The sequence below is a fragment of the Tetrao urogallus genome (assembly GCF_951394365.1).
Source record: "Tetrao urogallus genome assembly, chromosome: 3".
Taxonomy (NCBI): Eukaryota; Metazoa; Chordata; class Aves; order Galliformes; family Phasianidae; genus Tetrao; species Tetrao urogallus.
This window is the reverse complement of record NC_136815.1, coordinates 85,451,938-85,472,977: the sequence shown is the minus strand read 5'-3', so window position 1 is coordinate 85,472,977 and position 21,040 is coordinate 85,451,938. Positions and strand designations below refer to the sequence as shown.

Sequence of the window (21,040 nt, the reverse complement as noted above, 5' to 3'; positions counted from 1 at the left end):
CGCCCGTCGGTGTGTGCGTGTGCGTGTGCCTGTCTGTGTGTATATATACACACGCGCGCGCACACGCAGACATATATATTAAAAAAAAAAAAAAAAAAAAAAAAAAGCCTCAGGTCCATTTAAAGTTGCAGCCGGAGCGCCGCGCTCATTGGCTCGGGGGGAGCCGGAGGAGCACACGGGGCGAGCAGCCCGCACCGCGACGAGTTGTGCCGGCGCCGCCGCCGCAGCCCCGCCGCCGCCGCCCGCCTCCCCGCGCCTCCTCCAAGATGTGAGGCGGCCCCGGCGCCACGGACCTGCAGGCGGAGGGAAGGGGAGAGCAAGGGCGTCGCTTTCCGTGCCGAGGAAGGGGGGGGGGTTTCGTCGTGACCATGTCTCGCTGAAGTGATTTTTATTTTGTATTTTTGTGCGTCGTTCCCTTCGCATACGATTTTTTTTACCTTATTATTATTATTATTATTTTTTCCTCCATCCCCGCACCTCGGATTTATTGCTAGGAGGATCACATTGTGCGGGAAGAAAGTGGGATTACGGAGACCGCCGCGATCAGCCTCCTCCCCCCGAGGATTTTTTCGGTATTTTATTTTTTATTTTTATTTTTTTATTTTTTTTTCCGAATCGCCGCGGCCGTAATTCATGAAGCAATCGTCCCTTTTTGCGATCAGAATTTGGATACCAGAATGAGCAAAGAAAGACCCAAGAGGAATATAATTCAAAAGAAATACGTAAGTGCCCGACCCCTTCTCCCTCTCGGTTGACTCTCCGCGCTTTTAGGAAATGGCAGCGAACGTCAACTTCGGGGCCGCCGGGCCGGTGGGGGCCGCGCTGGGCTGCGGGCAGCGCTGACCTCAGGTGACACAACGCGGCGACGGGGAGCGCCGACCCGCCGGCTCCCGGTGGGATCCCACCTTACAAACCGCCTTACGCCTGCGAAACCCCGGGTGTGCCTCCCCGGGACCCCCGCCCCCCCCCCTCCCCCCCCTCCTCTGCTCCCCACCATCCACCTTCACCCCCCCCACAGCAGCCCGGGGCCGGCGGCCGAGGCGAAGACATCCGCATTGCGGAGGGAGCGGGGCTGCCCCAGCCGCCGGCTGCGGGACGCGGGGCGGACAAAGCGGTGCGGGGCGGAGGTGCTCCGGATCCCGGCCCGGCGGGCGGCAGCGCGGTGTGTGCGTGCCGTGCCGTGTGCGTGCTCTCAAGTTGCAACTTCGTTCCGGCACACGCCGCCTTGGGTTTCTCTTTTTTTTTTTTTTTTTTTTTTTTCCCCTCCCAATTTATTTATTTATTCCCCCCCTCCTCACGCTTGTTCCCCCCCTTCCATTTTTATTCCTTGATGATTTTTTTTTTTTTTTTTTCTCCTTTATTTTCCTCTTTCATGTTTCCGTTTCCCCTTGTATCTCCCCGTGTGTGTTTTCCCCTTTTATTGACATTCCCCGCTGCGGGGCGGGCGGGCGCGCAGCCGCCGGCAGCAACCTGTTGCCGGGGCTGTGACGGAGCCCCCACGGCTGTCGGCCACGCCGCCGCAGCCTCCACCTCCTCCTCCTCGCTGCCGCCGCCGCCGCCGCCGCCCGGCCAGGTTCGCCCCGCGGCCGTGACGTCACAAAGGGAAGGGCCTACGCGCCGTGGAAGCTTCGTCGGTTCAGCGTTCCGTCGTGACGTCACGGCCGAGGCGGGGCGGGGGAGGGGGGGAGGCCCCGGGACGGCGCGGGGCGGGGGCGGCCCCAGGTGAGCAGGTGCGGGGCTGTGCGGAGTGATCCTGTGCGGCCGGCGGAGCGCTGCGTGGGGATAACTCCAGGCCGTCAGCTCGGTGTGATGCGGCGGCCGGGCAGGTGTCACGCAGGGCTTTTTGTTGTCTGCAGGTGTCTGCCAGCTCACCCTCGCCGAGTCCAGGCTCGCCTGCTCGGTACATCCCGGGAAGCTGATGGCCGTGGCGCGGGGGTGGCTGTGGAACAGAACAGTAACCCGTGCTGATAGGGCAGGGCACCATTCTGGGGTGAACGGACACCCCCAGCCCCGCTAAATAGAGCTCCGTCGCATGGCATGTGCTGTGCTGTCGGGACTTTTGGGTACTGTCGGGCTGCTGCCCTCCTTGAGGGCAGGTCTGGACTCTGCAGTATGTGTGGAGCAAATCCCAAAAGCAGAAAGGTGATGAGAACAATGGGGTGAGAGCCACATGTGGCCCCGCTCGCTACTTTGCCAGGAGCGGTGATGAGAATTTCCCCAAACTTTGCGTGGCTCTCACAACTGATAAGCCAGGAATGTGGAAATGCATGAATGCCTTTTTTTTTTTTTTTTTTTTTCTCCTTAAATTCCTGCTCCTTAAAAACACGATCGCTCTGTTCTTAAAAGAGCCGTGGCTGACTCATTCACATCTCGCTTCTCTCTTCACCCTCCTCCCTCTCAAACATCTTTACATATCAAATATTGCCTTTTGGCTCTAGCCTCAGAAAGCTGACAGCTTTGTAAAGCATCACCTGAGAAACCAGACTGCATTCAGTATGCACTCAGAATTAATAGTTCTTAAACAGGAAGCTTTGAAGCCTCTACTGTAATTTCACAGGTGTGTGTTTTTGTGCTGTTGTGGAGCGCATCTTTCTGTTCTTCCCTCCCTCTGCCTCCACGCGTGGGACCTGTATGACTGTCCAACCTGCCTGCCCAGCTCTGCTGGCAGAGCAGATGGTGAAATGCTGTTGAGGAGTGGTGTCCTGACCGGTGCCTTGTGTGTCTCCTCCTTGTCCCTCCTGAGGTGCTGCAAGGTGTGGCCTGTAAGGAGAGCCACCACAGGGCCAGTCTGCAGCATGGTAAGCACTGCCTGCCTGACAGCTCTGAATGTGTAAAGTCCTTCATAGCCATATCCTTAGGGTCCTGCGGGCAGCACCCTTGCTGGTTATATCCCTCGTGAAGCTGAGTAGCAATGCTGGACCCTGGCACACATAGGGCCTCCCCTGGAGCACAGTGACCACACGGCAGCAACCCTGAACAGGGGATGTCTGTGTGCAGCAGGGGATGTATGTGTGCCCCAGGGCTTCTCTGTGGTGTGGGGTCTCCTCGTTCCCCACTGCCTGCACTGCCTCCCCCTGCCCCACACTGAAGGGAGTTCTGAGCAGGGCCATTTCCTACAAGAAATGTAAATCCGCTGCTGAGTGAGGGCAGAGGCATCTTGGTTCAGTGTGCATGGTGTTTTGTTTCAGTATCTTTCTGGAGCCTTCTTGTTCTGGCTCTTTTTTGGACTGGCAGAGACAGCCCCAACGCTGTACCGCTTCCAGCACTGGAACACACTGAACTCTTTTTTTTATTTAGATACATCTATAACTTGAGCTCACGGTGTGTGGATGCTGGCCACTCTCGAGATCTGAGTTTGCATTCCTCTTAACCTCCTGCTGGCCTCTTGAGACTGAAGCATTATGTTGTGTGAGGCATGACAGCACGTAACCAGAAAACTAGTAATTCCAATTTTTTTTTTTTTTAAATTTATAGCAAACATTTACATTTTGCTGTCAACAAACGCTCTGTGCTGAAATACCAATAGGCTCCTGTTCACTCTGACAGACTGCGAGCCAGAAAATGCTGTCCAGAGTGAATTATAGCGAATCAAGGCCCCTGTGAAGACTTTCTAATGTTCATTAAGCACTCTCACCTTCTCTTATGAGGCCTACTAAGCTGGTATTAAAAATATATTACCCGTACCTTTTCTGTAGATGTAGAATAACTGTTAATGCGATGCATGTTAAAGGGTGGTATGAACGGCAGCTCATTTTGTAGTGTAGCCGCGTTCCCTCCATTTTATTGTTTGATGAAACAGAAAGAGGTCTAAATTACTTGCCTGCAGCTATGCGCTGTAACAGCGGCAGCGATGGAACTGATCTCCTTCTGCAGCCTGGTCCAATATTGTCTCGTGTAGCTTTCGGGCTCTTGCTATGAGGCATGGCATCTGCTGTACAGAGACTGCTTGATGTGGTTCAAACTTTCTTCAAGACTTTTTTTTTCCCCTAATTATAGTCCTGACTGTTAGATTAGCAGTGCATTTTTAACAGAATTAAAAAAAAAAATGCATTTGTGTGGATGCACTTTTTTTTTAGTGATGATTATACCCTGCAGCTGATGGAGACCAGTTGATACGGTGATGACTCAGCTGTGGGAGCATTACATAAAGTAGGTCAATTTCAATATCCCATCAACTGAAGCTAAAGAGACTCCAAGTTGAAAATTTGTATTTTGTGTATCACCAGTATTTCCTAGTTTGAACATAATTGGGAGTTGTTGAGGAGAATTTGTTTCCCCTCTTTATACTGTATGGTGACTGCATTCAATCAACTTGAACTTGGAGAGGGAAGGGGAAACACACCAGCTGCTTACATTTCTGAAGTTTATGGTTTGCAGCACTGGAGTGAAAGAAAAGCTTAAAGGTAATATTTTAATGCAGAGAATGGAAAAGCAGAGACACGTTTATTTATTTATTTTAATGACAAGCATGCAGCTTTTGTGTGATTTAGCAGATGTGGAATTTGCAGAGGAATACATAGGTTGCTGCAGAATCCAAATTTGCATTTAAAACATTCAGTCCTTCACATGGCTTTTTTCCCAACTATAAATGTAAACCAAGTGTAAATAATGCATTGTTTGCCTTAGTGGGCAGACAGTCTGAAAACAATAGTGCTGATGGATTTGACTGCCTCTGTGTAAGATTAACGGGACATTAACTTTCAAGTCTAATAATGAAAAATTTCAGTGTTGCCAAACCTGAACTTGCCTTAAATGCTTCCTGATGCTGCTGGCCCTGAATGTCCCCATTCTACTGGGTGGTTGTAGGGATTTAGGTCTTCACTTTCGTGCAAAGCCCCTTAACCTGCTTTTAGGAATTCAGAGAAAAGGACAAAATATACCTGTAGTATAATGGCAAAGCAAACAGTGGGATATGAAATGCATACACTTTTTATGCTTACTACTGTTTTTTATTTAAGTCACCCTTAAGTGGTAGGAAGCCACGGGGAAAACTAAAAGCTACAGAATGCTCATAAAGTTTAAGTCTGGTATATGAGGGGCACTGGGCACTGAAATTCAGATGCCAGAAATAATACGCTCACCATAAGGTATTTGTTCCCTTAAATCTTTGGTGGGTTGTTACGCCTGTGTGCTACTGCTGGGAGTATTGGATGTGACCATTGCTGGTGTGTAGGAAGGAGGTTTTGTATGGGAACTCTGTGTTTGTTTGCTGGGTGGGTTTCCCTCAGCGTGTCGTACGAGTGTTTTCTCAGTGAAGCAGTAGGTGCAGGGCTTTAAGCCATTTGCCGTTTCACTTGCTCGAGTTTCACACTTTCCCTCTTGTAACGACATCCTGTTCTGATGTTGTTCCTTCAACAGGCCAGACGAGGCCTGGTATTTCCAGCAGTGGGCTGTGGGAAAGGAACAAACCCTTTAATTACAGCTGGGAGGACTTGTTTGAGTGCACGCTGGCTCTCCTCCCTTCCTTGTACGCTTTTGTTCATCAGCCGCTTCCTTAGGCGGATGGATGCAGGGTCGAACGCCGTGCAGCACTGCCTTTAAGCTTGCCCCAGACTGGCTGTAGTCGTTGGCAGGCCCTGCTGTGTGGCTGTGCTGCCTCTCGAGGCTCCCTGGGCCACCAGCAGAAGGATCGTGTGCGCCTTCCCCATCTGCTCCCCTGCAAAGTTGATCGGATTAATTTATGCTGCTGCAGAAAGCAGCTCAGATGGACCGGCTTGGCTGGGTGTGGAGCAAAGCGAAAATGCTCGCATGGAAATCGTTCCACCCGTGCACGTATCAGATGAGTGGCATCTCCAGCATTTCTGCAGCAAATGTCTCATCCCAGACCGAGGTGTTGTAAGCCACATCCCACGGATTTATCTGGGGGAACAAAGCCTCCTTCAACCAGGCGTAAAAACGGGCTTGTTTGTGTGGGTAAAAAAATGCTTTGAAAACAAAACGTTTTCCTTTTGTTCTAAGGTCTTTCCTATCAGGTACTTCCCTCGATTTGCTCTGCAAAAAGGCAGCCTTTGACCTCTGACTGTTACTGCATTTACTTCCTAAAAGCTAGAAGGAATGCAAATGTAACATCAGGTTGAGAGACGGTGGTGTGCTGCAGTGCTCCGGGACAGCCTGTGGTATTTGCGTCCCTGTGCTCTGCTTTCAGTTCTTGGAGCGTGCCGTGCTGCTCTGACATCTTCTGCATGACGTGAGGTTTGCAGGAGACGAGCGTGTTTTGGCACACAGGCACTGTGATGACTGGCTAACGATACTTGCAAAGTTCAAGAATAAACCATGGGAGTTCGTTCTGACATAATCTACTAATCTTAGTTTTGCACTTTGGTACTGTTGTCTGAGCCAAGTTGGGATGACTGTATATCACAAGCAATTCATTTTTAGCTTTGCTTGCAGATTAGTACTGAACCAGTTGTGCTTTCAGATGAATAACAATGGGAGTGATTTTGGAGAAGTTATCAGCTCTCTCCCACCAGTGTGCCTGTGGATGTCAGCTAAGTGCTGTTTTTAAAAGAGATTTATGTGAGTGGGTTTGGGTACGTGTTCCCCAATACTCCCAGGCTTGATGTTTTTCTCCTTTGCTGCCCACAAGAGCAGGGCTGTCTTCTCTGCCCTTTCCCACATCTGTACGTCTGGAGGAGAAGTGAGACTTTCTTTTCCCTCTGGGGGTTGTGCTTTTCACTCTTCTGGCTAAAAAAATCTGCTATGGCTTTGAGTAAACTTCAGTCTCTCACTACTTTGTGCTGCGTTTGGGGGAGTCTGAGAGAGAGAGAGAGAGAGAGAGAGCTTTTGAGGCTCCTCAGTGACAGGAATTTGGTTTCCCTTTGGCCCTGGGAACTGCACTGAAGCAGTGAATACCAGTTTCCTTGTGTTTGGGAATGGCCTGCACTTGTGAGAAATACAAAGAGGAGCTTGAAGATGTAAAGTATGTAAGTCAGTATTTTTTGAGGTCGCTAGTAATAAAGTGGACAGAAACCACAGCTCTCAGACAAGAGTCTGTCCAGAGCTTTGCTTGATGAGATACTTATCATTATTTTTATTAGTTGCTTTATTTAACATACCATTTTTTATGCTGTTCTCATACCGGGACTCTTTGTGCCACAAAAGTACCTTGTCTAGAAATTGCATTTAAAGTTTTAAATTGCCGTGAGTTACTGCCATATGCTTATGGATTTTTTTTTTCCCTTTTTATAAGGTGCCTGTTAGGCAGAGTAAGGGGGATTTAGAGAAGGGGCACACTTCCTTCTTTCTCACCTTTTTTATTTCACAGTTATTACTTTCAGCCAGTTAGTCCCATTGAGTTCTTTTTGGTACATCAAAGTTGTAAGCCAAATCTCTCAGCTGCAGTGTGCATGCAGAAAACCCTATAATACAAATTTCCAGCCCTGCCTGTATGCCAGATCAATTAACTTCTTAGCTCAACTCGGGCTGAAAAAAAATAGCTCTGCTTCTGTTTTGGTTTCAGCGATACAAAACTTGGTCCAGACTTTAAGTTTACAAAACTCAAAGCCAAATGAAAGGAACGTTTGCTATTACTGTTTGCAAAGCTGACCGATAGCTGAGCTCATGTTATGTGCAGTTCCTTTTTGGGTGACGTTCCAAGCGGCTGGCCGTAATGGGAATGTTTTTCTTAGGAGAATGACATAGATGGACGCCTGAGATGTGGTTTGCTGATTGATAGTTGCTCTTTTCCCTTCTCCGAGCGTGGTGATAATGATGAAAATTCTCATGGCCTGTTGCCATCGTGCAGCCTGGCTTTCCCAGACCAAGGAACATCCCTTTCGTTTTTAGATAAAATGCAGAAGTTGATGTGTTAAAAGCTGTACTAGACTCGAGTGGGATTATGAGGACGAGGAGGAGGCCTTTCTCCTGCTGAGACCTTTACGTTAAGTTTGAGAAGCTTTTACCAGTGTTAACTTTTTGTTAGTTACTCGACATGTAATGGGGACAGTGATATCACTTTGTAGAACAAGAGGCTTCCTGTTACTTAGAAGCTGGAGTTACAGCATGTTACAGTGACTGTAGCTCGTGAATTATTTATAACATGGAAGAAATAATGGTTGTCCTAATGGCAAATGATCTCGAAGCTGGCTTTTTCTGTCTTCAAGTCTGTCAGTGATGTCCTGAACTGACAGAAAACGGCAAAAATAAGTAGCCATAGAGCTGAACTGCCCTCTTCTACGATCCTGTTCTCCCTGTCTGTGGTAGGAAGGTTCTGCACCAAGCTTTTGCGTTTTGCCTTTAGTAACAGCCTTGTGGGTGTGGAGCCCATTGAGCTGCCCCATGCTCTGACTTTATGATTGCATTATAGCAGCACTACACTGGAAGGAGCAGTTTAGCCTCCTCCTGGCTGCCAGTTCCCCCTCTCTTCTCCTGGCCAGCATTTGTGCTGGGTAATATCTCCCACCACAAGCACTGGGGCTGTACCCATGTTAAGACCAAAGTGACCAAATAAGGTTGAATTTTAATGTGGGTTTGCTAAAATTGCAGTTTGTGAGGTAGCGGTAAAAATACTGCTGTGTTGGGGAAGGTGTTGCAGGGACGCAAATGAGGTGGCAAGGGAGCAGTAGGATTGCTTCTGTTAGCAATAGCGTGAGCTTATGTGTGCTGTGAAATGATGACTAAACAGGAGTCGGGATACGTGGTTTATTTCCTCGCAACCAAAATTAGCATTGCTTATCAGTTTTAAGCATTGATCAGGCCTGCGTTTTGCTGTGTGATCCTTCTGGGAACATCCTGCTGAATGTTAAATATGGTTGGAAGGAATTTGGGCCACACTGCTGCAAGTGAAGCTGGAGATGGTTGTGTGTGTTTGGTCGTAGTTGTGCCATAATCATTTCTAAAGTGTTAAAATATGTTAGAAGAGGGTTCCTGTTATCACGTGGTATGCTTGCTTAGATGGGATTTGACCAATTTAAAACTGAAACAATGTAAGAAAGAAGGGGAAGAAAATAAAATTGTTAACTGTGCTACTGGCAGCTGAGTTCCATTGTTAAAGGTGGTAGAAGAAGCACGCTCAACAAGTGTTCTTTGTCATTGCTTTGGTGTGCACCTATGGATGCAAACAGGTGCATGCACGTGCACTCCCGCATGGGAGCTGCTTCCTACAAAGACCTGCCAACAGAAGGGAGCTCCTCCAGAAATTCCCTGTGGCTTTGTTTGCTTTCTCTTGTTCTACTGAAGGATGAAGTTCTTGTAGCTTTTCCTGTTAGAAAAACGGACTGTCTATTGCATGTATGGGAGAACTGAAGTGCTAACATGTTTTGTCCCAGACTCCCGAATAGTATGAAAAAGCTGAACTGTGTCCAGTGAAGAAGTTATAAAGGCCAACTCTTCCTTTGCCTGTATGATGTGGCATCACACACCTGTTCCTCACCACTGAAGCTTACACTGGGGACTACAGGTTTTTCCTGTGTGGTGTAGCTCACAGTCTTTTGGCCATATCTGTGTAACCAAAATCACCTGTCTGAAGAAGTGATTATGCCAGTACTCCCTCTCCTCTCTTTGGCTTTGCTGTGAATTAAGAGGATGTGGATGGACACCCTAGCTTTTGATCCAGCATGGCATTGTAGTGTGTACCCAACTCCAATATAGGAATACTTTCAGTGACACCAATTGAAGTGTGTGCACCTTGCGAGTTAAGCACATGCTGAAGTGCTTTTCTGGACTCAAGATTTTACCATTCCTGTTTAAGAGTGTGTCTAAGTATTTGCAGGCTGGAATGTTCACTTTTTTTAAGAGCTTTGTAGCCATGTAATGGTTTTAATGGCTTTATTGGATGTGGTCTGCCTGTTTGATTTGTGTGTGTGTGTGTGTGTTAACAGTTTCATTTTATTTTCTTCTTCCCAGTGTCTCAATATTTTCTTCAAATGTAATCACTGTTCTTTGTCATCTGTTACTCTTAGCATCATTATAGTGTACGTTTGTGTATAATGGTGTTTCTTTATAGTTCACTTTTTTTTTCTTCTAATCTCATGCTTTTTTCTCTCTCTCGCTTGTGTGTATTTCTCTGATGGGACTCCTTTATCTATGTTTTCTGAGGAAATTAGCTCTTAACAAAGTTCCTGCCATCTCTTTGCAGGAAAGCAAGACTCTGCCACTGCAGTATCTTCTTTCTTTTCCTGCAGGCCAAAGGGGCAGGCCCTGAGCAGATCCTGCACTTCATTGTTGGGGCAGCTCCATGGCAAATACATGGGAAGGGGAAAAATTGCACTGCCTCTGCTTGTCTCACAAGCTTGTGTGCACAATTTGAGCACTGGTTATGGAAAATGCTGGCTGCTGACTGAAGTTATGCAGGGCTCAGCAAACTGAAATAGGCAAATACCACAGAGGAGGAGGAGAACGTGGCCCCACTCACCCCTTTTTACAGCAGCTTCATAAGCTTTTGGGAAATCAATTCCTGCTGATGAGAGCATTCAGGAAAAGGCAATTTCATAGTTCACATACATTAAAGCTATTATTTATAGAACTTTAACATACGTTCTCTTTCAGTCAGGAGCAGCATTGTGTGGCACAAGTGAGCAGTCCTAGAAATCAGTGCTCAGCTTCCCTTATGGAAGGCTTTTCTTTGCAGCCTCTGTTTACCCTTCCAGATAACTAATGATGGTTAGATTTCTCCCAGGCTGAATGGCAGACCGGTCCCAGTGATTTCTGTGCCCTGTTGCTTTGGAGGGCAGGAATGTGATTTTCAGCATAAATTTGTTAAGAAAAATACAGGCTCTGAAAGTCTTCTGGGTAATATAATTTCTTTATATTTTACTTAGATTTTCATTATAATACCACTTTAACTGGCTCCTGTGAAAGCTGGTGGCGTATCATCTGCTAGGAGAAAATGTGTTTATGATGTAGGTAATCATTTTTCCCCCTCACAAGCATCTTTTCTTATATCCTTGTTGATTCCTCTTCCTTTTGTGGTGTAATTTTAAGCCCATTACTCTTGCAGTCAAGAATGCAGTAAAACTAATTCCCTGTGGGCATTTTGGAAATTACCAGTTCACTAATTTGGATGGAGGAGAGTGAAGGGATAAACTGTTTTTTCTTCTCTTCACCAACTTGTCTCAGATCCTGCCAGGGATGAGTCTGTCATTTTCTCCCCTTAGAGACAGCCCATCTGTTAATGCAAAATATCTCTTGGTCTGCCCATGCCTAATGACTGCTCAGCCCGTTCTGCTGGGGTCTGTTGCCCACTCTGAAGGGGACTGGGACCAGCATTCCTGTGTGCACACCTATCTGTGTAGCCTGCTTTCTCCCTGGCATAGCATTGAGTTGACCACAGGGATTCCCCAGCAAAGCTTGTTACCTCTCAATAAGTTTTTCTGAACATGCTTTTGCTTCTTTCTTTTGGTCCTGCTGTTGTTCCCATGTAACAACCACATGTAGTTACATCCTACAGCTGGAGGATTGTCTGGACGTCAGTGCTGCAGAACCCATCTTCTTCATGTGTGCTCTTTTCAGAGGCACTTCAGAGAGTTGTCTTTTTCATCACTGGCGTATAGAACCATGTCTGCAACTACATTTGGAACTTAGGAAGCGTGAGTGTGCTCAGTTTTGGAGAGCCCACCTGCCCTCCAGTGTTGTTTGTGAAACCAAGGTTAGTTCACGTGAGAAAAACGGCTGGGATGTAAATCCACGGCCAGAGCCCTGCTTGTGCAGAGTGCATCTTGTCCCATGCTCCCAGTTAGGTTCTACTTCTGTCCCTGTCTTTAGCCATCTCAGCAATATCTTTGTTGCTTTTACTTTTGTTTTCTCCTATGGTCGTATTATTCCTGTAGTCATGTTTTCAGAAGGTCATTTACAGCTTTGGTAATGGGCATGATAGTTAGCAGAGAAGTGCTTCTGCATCTTTCACAGTGGAAAAATACTTCAGCTTCCTATACCTTGGAAGAAGACTGTCAAGATATTTGTTCAGACATGCTTTTGAAGGTGTGCTGATACTCGTTCTTAGCTATCTTGTGTATGGATGATTTATCACCGTTCATTGGTTTCCATGGAGCAGTCAGTCACGTCTGTGATGAAGGTTATCCTTTTCCCTTAAATGGTTTCATGCTATTGCTCAACTTCTTCCTTCCTCTTTTTCGTGCTCCTCAAATTTTCAGATATTTTTTCCCATGAGAAAGACCTGGTATTTTAATCAGGAACCCACGTGTTGCAAAGCTGAAGCCGAACAGCTTTGAAAACTCATTATTCTGTGGAAGAATGCCATTGAGATAGCTTTCCAGATTTCCAATCCACTGGCTTTCTTAGTGATTAGATCATCTCCTTCAATGAAAGTGGGGATCTTCAGTCAGTCTGAGGGAGTTAATATGTCATTTAATTTCGACGCACATGGACAGTGTTAAGCCTATGTGGACTAGATGTAAGAAAAGGAGAAAAAAGTAGATGATCTCTTGAGGCAGTCCTTTCAAACAAGAAGTAATATCTGATAAATTTTTCAGTATTTAAGAAAGAAGGTTGAAAAGCTGGCATTATTTGACACAAAGGACTGTAGAACCAACTCTGACCTGTTGTTAAACTTGAAATGAGGGCAATGTCTAGTCAGGGGGGTCTTGCTCCTAGCAGTGCTTCTCAGGGCTCCTAGAGAAGCGAACATAAAGCTGTCAAAAAAATGGTTTTCAGCTGTCATTTGCATGAGTCTTGTTGCTTTTTTTTTTAATAATGTAAGTCAATTTGGTGGTTTGTTCACGTGGGAAGTCCCTAGAGAGAAATGAAAAATATTTCCCCAGTGATGTGTCTTTTAGGTTCTTGAAGGTGTGAGTATCAACTCTCAGAGTTACCAGTAGCAAAACCTGAGCTGTCGTCTTGTATCCACACATTCTGTACTTGCAGTATATGCCAGAGCAAGATGTGTTGTGATACAGCTTCACTAAACGATGCTTTCCAGCACCTGACTTGCCTAATGCTGACCTGGGTAAGCTGTCCCAGCTCGCTGTACCGGCTTGAAGCTGGGCAGGTGAGCTGTGCTTCCTGTAGAAGGTTCCTGTGCCTGGCTTTGGCTGGGCTGGGTTGAAGATCTGCTTTATTGTCCCTTATGAAACGTTACCTCTGCCCGAGTGTTCTTGGCACGGCGAGTTGCCCTGTTATCATCTGTTTAACTTTGTGGTGTGGAGCAAATGTTGCTAGAACTTAACAGTTTGCATTTGGATGACTATTATTGTTGTTATAAAAGTGGTATAAGGTTGGTTGCTCACTGATTTATGCTTTCTGGCCCTCTTCCAAGACAAAACTAACTTCATTACACAACACTTTCAGAACAGTACAGAGTTGTCCATTTATTTCCTTCAACTGTTACCAAGCTGACAACTTGCCTTTGGAGGGTCATATATTCAAAAGGTGCCAATTGGATCTTGCTTCATTTTAGCCAAACGTGGCACAGAGCCTGAAGTTCGTTCCCTTGCCTTGATTTTTTTCTTGATTTTTTTTTTTTTTTTTTTTTTTTTTTTTGGTTAGCCTTCTGTTCTCTTCACCCCTCCTTCCACTTCCCTTCCACTCATTCCGCCCTGCTCATAATGCTGAAGCCCTAAGAACTGAGACAGTGCCACAAATGAAAGGAACGAGTTTCTGTTGTTGTTACTGCCTGTAATTATGGTTTCTTTTAATAAGACATGAGTTTCTCGGGCTATATCACTTCTGCATTGTGGAGAAACAGAGGGGTTTAAAATGGTCACTGGAAAATGTTTTTTGTCTTGCTGCTTCTGGTAACCATCTCTAAGCTATGTGCTGATTTCCAAATTGCTCCTCGTGACTTCCTTTCTTTCCCCTGCTTCTTCAGTGCTCTCTGCTGCTTCTTCAGCACCTTTACTGTAGAACTAGTCAACATTTGGAAGCCTGAGGGAAGTCATCATCATCTGGAAGTCTGCATATTTAGCTGAATGATTTGCTAGAAGGAGGAGAAACGCGGAAAAGAGAAACCACACACAGTATCTGCCTGTGTACTCTTTCAGATTAGGAAGTGTATTTCTGCCACGGTGCCCGGAAAACTGATTTCCTTATGCTGGGGAGCTGTGATGACAGCTTGAAAAATTGTCTGTGGTGGTGGGATAGCACCTTGCATTCCTTTCACTGCTTTATGCAACTCAGCTACTCATTTTGTATGTCTTTGTGTGTTCTTGGAAAAGTACGTACTTTCATGGTTCGGTCTTAAATAAGTGCTTTTAACAACTAAGCAAGATGAGCTGAATATTCTCTTTTGCAAACAAAGTCTGCACAGATGTTAGCTACGTTTGCCCAAGGTCGTGTGGTGCAGCTGTAGGAGAACTGGGGTCAAAATGGAAGCCTATAAGCGTGCATCGTCCTTGTAGCATGAGCTGTAGACAGCTTCATTTGGATCCTCTGGCCTTTCTTTTAAAGATGATGTAAATGCAGTGAAATAATTGAGTTGCAGTTCTAAAACAGTGTATTCGGCATATGAGAGCTCCTTTCCCATTAATTACTTACAAATGTCCTTTTCTAACTAATTCCCAAATCTTTTCTCACTTCACATTTACGTGCCTGTAAAGTGGAAAAATAATGTCATCTGTCTCTAAGTAGATACTGCCATTTAATGTGTCAACATGCATGCTTAGTCCCAAAAGAATGGTCTCTCAAGAAAATGTGCCTCCGTTTCCTCCAAAGGTCTCTGAAATTCGATCTGATCTCAAGATGGGCAGTTTTGGTTGTTGGTTTAAAAGCTCGCTGTTTGTGCATTCATTTTACAGAAGTTTGTTTTATAACTTTAATGGGCATTATTTCTTAATTTCACTTTGTTTCCTACTTAAACAATATTCAGTAATTACCTGATTCACTGCGGTTGTGTGCAAATGAAATGACAAAATCTGTTGTGAATTAGCAATCAATATGAAATCTGGTGTCAATTAGCAATCAATGTGGTATCCATATTTTTAAATGTTATAAATTGCCTATTAGGGCTAATTTTACAGGGCGTCTCTATCTCAGTTTGTAATGCAATGCAGACCATTTTACAATAATGCCTAGGTTAACAATGATAGTCTTGCTGTATTGTGCAAAAAAGGCTTCTGTGCAGACCCAGCTGGGTTTCAGGCTTAATTCATTGCTCTATGGTGGGATCACCACAGCTGCTGTGGGGCCTTTACAAATGCAAAAAAGCTGTCAGTGTTTGTTTCATCAGATGCATAAGTGATGAGGCCAAGTTGAGGAATCCATTCCAGAGCGCGGTGCGCATGCTGTAGGCATTGTTTACAGAATTAGTGTCTTAATGCTTTAAAATACTTGGTGCTTAGTTTGCCTCGGAGCAAAATATTTTAGGAGTAAGATCGTTTGGGGACCCTCTTTGGCCTCATGCGATCGTCTGCCAGCGCTTGACCTGACTCAAGCGTGTGTACGGGTCTGTGTGTGTGTGTGTTACTGTGCTGTACCTGGTTTGGTTGTGAGTAATTTGCTTCTCCTCCTGCCTCGTGTGTGTTGGTTTTTTTTTGTGCCTGAACTTTATTGCAAGCAAACACAGTTAAATAATTGCACAGCTTTAATGCAGGGTGTTTTTTCTTAAGCGTAAGCAGGACGAGTTGCGCGCGGTCTCCTTCAGCCCCCAGAAGTCAGAGCGTTTCTTTGGGCTGTCAAGGCTCGAACAAGGTTCCTTCCAGCCAATTAGAGGGTAAGGCTGATTGGTTTCAGAGGGTGCCTCTTAAGAATGCAAGGCATGCCCATGCTGTGGGGCTGAGTGTGGTTCCTGCACCAACGCGAGCCTCCTTTGCTCGAGGCCCCAGGAATGTAACGCGGAGCAGAGCTTTTGCTTACATAATGCCAGGCTGGCTTTTGGGGGGGAGGTGGGGGCTGTTTGGTTCTGAAATGGGTTCTCCCTGCAGTGTTCATGTGATCTTTTTGTCTTCGTTGCAGTCTGCTGGCTGCGTGCGTGAGGTTTCATTAGGGCACGCCACCGTTGCCCGTATCGTGTAACCCCACTGGTAATAGGCATTGCAGGAATTTTAACTAATGCGCTGGTTAAGCCGTCGCCGCTATGATTTTATTGAATGTGCTTGCAGCATGGAATTTTGCTAATGCTGCAGTGATCTGTTATGCAAATTGAATGGAAGAATGGGCTGGTGGGGATTTGTTTTCTGCGTATTGGAGACCCATCTTTTTTCCATTTGGAAATGAATCGAGTTAAATAGTGCTAGGGAAATGCTCACGCAGCCCTCAGCTCCCCGGTTGGGGAGCAATATTGTCATCGGTGGGGCCAGGCTTGATTTGTGGGGAGGCACGTCTGTCTGCAAACGTGCTCGCTGCCTGCCAGGGCTCCAGTGGGCATGTGCCGGGCGGGCTGAGCAACGTGAGTTTGGAGCAGCAGAGGCACAGCCGTGCACAAATTAGATTATGAGATTTATTCTGGCTGCTCGTCATGGCTGGGCAGAACCGCGGTCGTGCTCAGCTCTGCTGCTGCAATGCAGGCAGATTCCTGCGCTGGGCAAATGGTGCCTCGCTCAGCGTGTGGCTGGTAGCATCCCTGTTAGTTGGTGAAATGGTGCGGGAGTCCGCTGCTGGTGCAGGCCAGGTCGTGCTCGAAGCTGCCGTTTCTGGTGTGCTGGATAAGCTCTGGCATGGGCTGAGGCTTTCCTGCTTTCTACCGGGTAATTGTCAGGCTTTGCTTATGGACTACAGCAGAAACAAAAATAAAAAAATGCCGGTGAGATTTTATGTGTTGGTTCTGAGGCGCTTTCGTTTCATAAGGGAATTTACATGAAGAAATAAAAAACCACCGCAGAGCTTTATTTCAGAAGGAATGTCACGCTGCTGTGAGTGAGCTTGAGTTGGAGCTGCTTCACGGGAATGTATTTTAAACAAAATGAAATCATCTACAGTATAATTTCTTCTTTAAAAGCATGTATTGTTGTATAACAGGGCTTAAAAAAGCCTCCAGTTTTGAGCCAAATCAACTTTGTGGTTTCTCGTTGCCCTTTGGGTTGCTGGTACTGTGCCAGATTGTGTTGCTAAAGAAAACACTTCAGTACTTCGCATAGCCCTGGGTTTAGCTGCCCTGAAAAATGCAGGAGTAATGTTTTAGGTATAAGAAGCGCTTATTAAATTCTTTATTATGATTTCCCTCTGCTCTGATATGTTAAGTCACTAATGAGGAAATAATGGAAATTAGGACTCAGCCTTGTAAAAGCATTGGCAGTGGAAGTACCCTTGTCAGCGTTAATGCTGATGCTTGCTATGCCCATGTCTGGAATGTATTTCGTCATACGAGGCCATGTTAAGCAATTGTCCCCTTGTTGGTGAATTGGTTCTTGATGGAGATTCAGAAGAGCTTGTTTTAATTAGGCTTTGTTTGAAAACATGGCTCTATCTACTGATGGAGGTAGGTGTTACTTCCCTGGGGGCTCATCCCAGTGCTAGCTCAAAATTGCTGGACTCTGGCTTTTAAGCGTACTAGTTCTCCTGTCCTGTTTGTATCAGATAGAAATGACTGTGTAGCAAAGACTTAGTATGTTATCTTAGGAAAAAGTATAATAAAATACCATAAAGAAGGGCCCAGAAGCAGTATCTCAAAACACCTCTGGGAAGTTGGAGTCCAGATGAGGAGCATGGAGCTCACGGAGTGTCACTGACTATTTGCTGAGGCTCTCCAAGCAACAGATAGATCTTTGGAAGGTGGTGCTGAGCCCAGGAAGCACCCATGTATGCTTTCTGAGGTAAGACGTGGGTTTTTTCTCGAGTCACTCCATCACCAGCGTGCTGCCCCCCTTCCTGGCAGTTAAAACATAGGAGGGAGAGCGTCTTGGCTGACAGAAAGCGTGTTGATACGAGGCTGCTTCTGACTGTACTGTAGGGCAGTACAAAACAAACTCTGAAAATCTTTCAGATGTTTTAATTAAAAGTGATGGAAGTGGAGAATTAGAGCTGCTTCTGTGCTAGGACGGCGTATTCAAACATGCGGCTTAACCAGTCAGACTGCAAGGTGGAAAATGCTAGAGATTGTGTATCTGAATTAAGCAATTTTAATTTGGTCTTTCATCTGTGTCATTACTGAGGGATATCCTGCAGGCTGGTTTAATGAACTCAATCTAGAGGTGTGTAGAGGCACATCTCTTTGCTTGACAGCAGCAAGATGGCATGCTATGACTGGCAGACATATCTTCAGCTCGTGTAATTGTCTGCTCTTGTCATCTGATGACAAATGGAGTGATGATCATATTAAACAACAAAAAAGTTCAAAGTAACACGAAGGCTCTGAATAAACTCCTGGAATCAAAGAGGTTCTCACATGACAGCATGTCAGCATGGGTATTTTTAGCCAGAATTAATGCAGCTATAGGAAACTCCCCTCCCCCCAGAAGCGTGTCTGCACAAAGTGGGGATGCAGGAGAATTTGTAGCTGAAATTCCCCGCTTCCTACAGGTGTGGGAGCTTGTCTTGTCAGCTCCTGGCTGTGTCACACGTGTGAGTGAGGAAACCGCCCCGGGTTAGCAGTTTGGAGAGGGAGAAGAAAAAAAAAAACAAAACAACTTAGCAACTAAAGATAGTTTGTTGACTGGCAAATCTTTTTTTTTTTTTTTTTTTTTTTCTTTCTTTCTTTTGGAATGAGCCTCTTTCCAAACCAGATGCAATAAGGATGAGATCATGCAGAAAAACTTCATCAGGATCTGAGCATAGTTTGGAGTTTGGCGAATGTTTTTGAGGGAAATAGAAATTCCCTTGTTTTCCCCTTTATCTGTTCAGTTCTCCATCTGGCCATGCGAGCTAATGTGCTGCTGTGCATTGTGGTGTGAGGTTTGAAGGTCTGCTGGAGAAACTGTCCTTGTGATCAGGCTGAATTTAAGCATCCTATTAAGAAAAATACTTTTCCTTTTGTGAATAACACGACTCTGCAGACAGGAAGCACCCTTCTGAAAATCCAGGAAAGTTGTTTTGAAACCAAATGCAGCTTTATTGGGTAACAGGAGCTGCAAAGTCAAGAGCTATGGGTGACGGCGGCTTTGTTTCCTTTTTGCTTAGGAACTGGGGCTGTGGAAGAACCATGGGGAGAAAATGAGTGATACAGAGCACGGAGAACATCAGTTTTACTCACTTCTTAGCCCTTGGAGTAGCACTTTGTCAGGCTGGTATCTCGGTCAGTTTTAATTAAGATCCCCCACCCTGCCCCTCTTTATTTTAGATAGTCTTTCCGTTTTCTGACAAAGAGGAAAAAAATGTTTTCAGCAATTAAAAATCCACATACGCTACATCATGTGGACAGAGGAAAAATTTCTCCTCCAAATGCAGCACCTCTTCAGTGCTGTTCTCCAGAAAGGCTTTTTTAGGGCAGCTGCCCTGGAGCCGGGTGCTGCTGCTGCAATGGAACGTGGAGTTCGTGGCAGCGCTCATGGCAAGACTCGTTTTAAATACAGCCTTTTTCCTTCTCTGCAAAGGCTTTTTTCCATTGTTGTGTTAGTAAGTGGCAGCAAGATGCTTTGTCGTCGCGATTTCTGAAGTATCCTTCCTTTATTTTTGTGTTTGAAATTTTTTACTACGGCTCTGCAGAGGTTTAATTGCACTGAGATCAGCGCTTTGCACATGTACACCTCATTAGCTGCTACAGCTGGGACTCTCAATTTTAGCAAAAAAAAAAAAAAAAAAGTGGTCTTAGTCAAAAGAGTGCCTACATAAAAATAGCACCGTGCTACTCAACAGTGAAATGTACGTGAAATATGTCACTTAACTAAATCTGTGTGCATTAACTCTCCTAATGCGTTGACAGAGCTTGTTTTATTGTCCCTTTTATTCTTTACATGGTACAACGTCCACCTTCCGCACAAATTCATGTAGTTACAGTTACTGCTTTGCTACGAGTATGAGTAAGGCCGGATCTGTATCAAGAAAATATGCTCTGTTAGAAAGGTTAATTTTAATTCTGCACCTGGGTTTGGACACAGCTCCCTGCCCATTTTCTAGAATGTACTGTAGTGTTTTCCCACACAGAAGAGAGGCCGAAGAGCAGGGTTTGGTTTTGATTGATGCTTTTTTGAACGCTGAAGAATCCCGAATTTTAGAATTGTTGTTGGGGAAAATGGTTCGATTTGCCATCTGAGCAACAAAAAAATAGTTTGACTCTTCTTGCACTTGTACGTTTTGATGTGGAGGGTTGTGGAGTGCAAGTATATCTGGCTTCCACGTTGCTGATGAAGCTGTGTTCTGAGTCTGAATGTACTATCTTTGCTCTCTTCTCTTTTAGTAGAGATGAAAATTAAGGGGTAGGGCTGATAAAGCTTGAAAAAGACATTAAGCTAGTTGGCCTTCCTTGCTTCTTTAATCCAATACCTATCTTTTAAAGCCAGAGTTGCGATACAGCATTTTTCACCCAGAGGGTGGTGACATATTGGAACAGGTTGCCCAAGAAGGCTGTGGATGCCCCATCCCTGGAGGCATTCAAGGCCAGGCTGGATGTGGCTCTGGGCAGCCTGCTCTGCTGGTTGGCGACCCTGTGCATAGCAGGGGGTTGGAACTGGATGAGCATTGTGGTCCTTTTCAACCCAGGCCATTCTATGATTCTAAGAATTGGGCCACTTACAGGTGACAGGGGAGATGGAGAAGAGGAAAGATGGAAGTGGCTGAGCTCATGCAGAAGTTATGAATTTTCTGTGAGGTATGTTATGGGAGTAGAGGATGGCTCTGTTCTGCCTCTCCCAACAGCAAGGGGAAGAGCTTACCAGCTCCTAAATCTTCTGTCTTCCTTTTGACTATAGAAAGAAAACATTTGGAGAAGATAGAGGTGTTGTCTTCTGAGGCACTGGAAAGTAGTATGTTTGCTGGGATAAGCAGGCAACTTACACTACATCTCAGCAGTGATTTCCATATAGTGTTTAATCTGGGAGTCGTTCATATGCGAGCTGGTGTCCTACACAAGGTGGATGCTGTCGTTAACTAGCTTGCCAGCACACGGTTCAGCGCTCTTGGTTAGCATCACTCATCAGCCACTTGTGTAATTGGCCTGTGTTGGTTAAAGTGATTGCACAGCATCTTTCAACTGAGTGGCATAGACCTGGAGGTAGCTGGTGATGAGGGAGAAGGAGATCTCAGTGAGATGAGATTGCTTGGCCTCAAAATGACCATCTGG

At 45.7% G+C, this 21,040-nt stretch overlaps 1 protein-coding gene across 1 annotated transcript in view; it reads left to right on the top strand.

The window, feature by feature from the left end:
- Positions 1-677: 677 nt before the first annotated feature.
- JARID2 (jumonji and AT-rich interaction domain containing 2) overlaps positions 678-21,040 on the top strand; it is a gene marked incomplete at both ends in the record, with an annotated part of 201,405 nt that continues 181,042 nt past the window's right edge. Inside the window, one exon of the mRNA XM_079533628.1 lies at positions 678-722. Within this exon, the coding sequence (XP_079389754.1) occupies positions 678-722 (45 nt within the window). The remainder of the gene's footprint in view (positions 723-21,040) is intronic.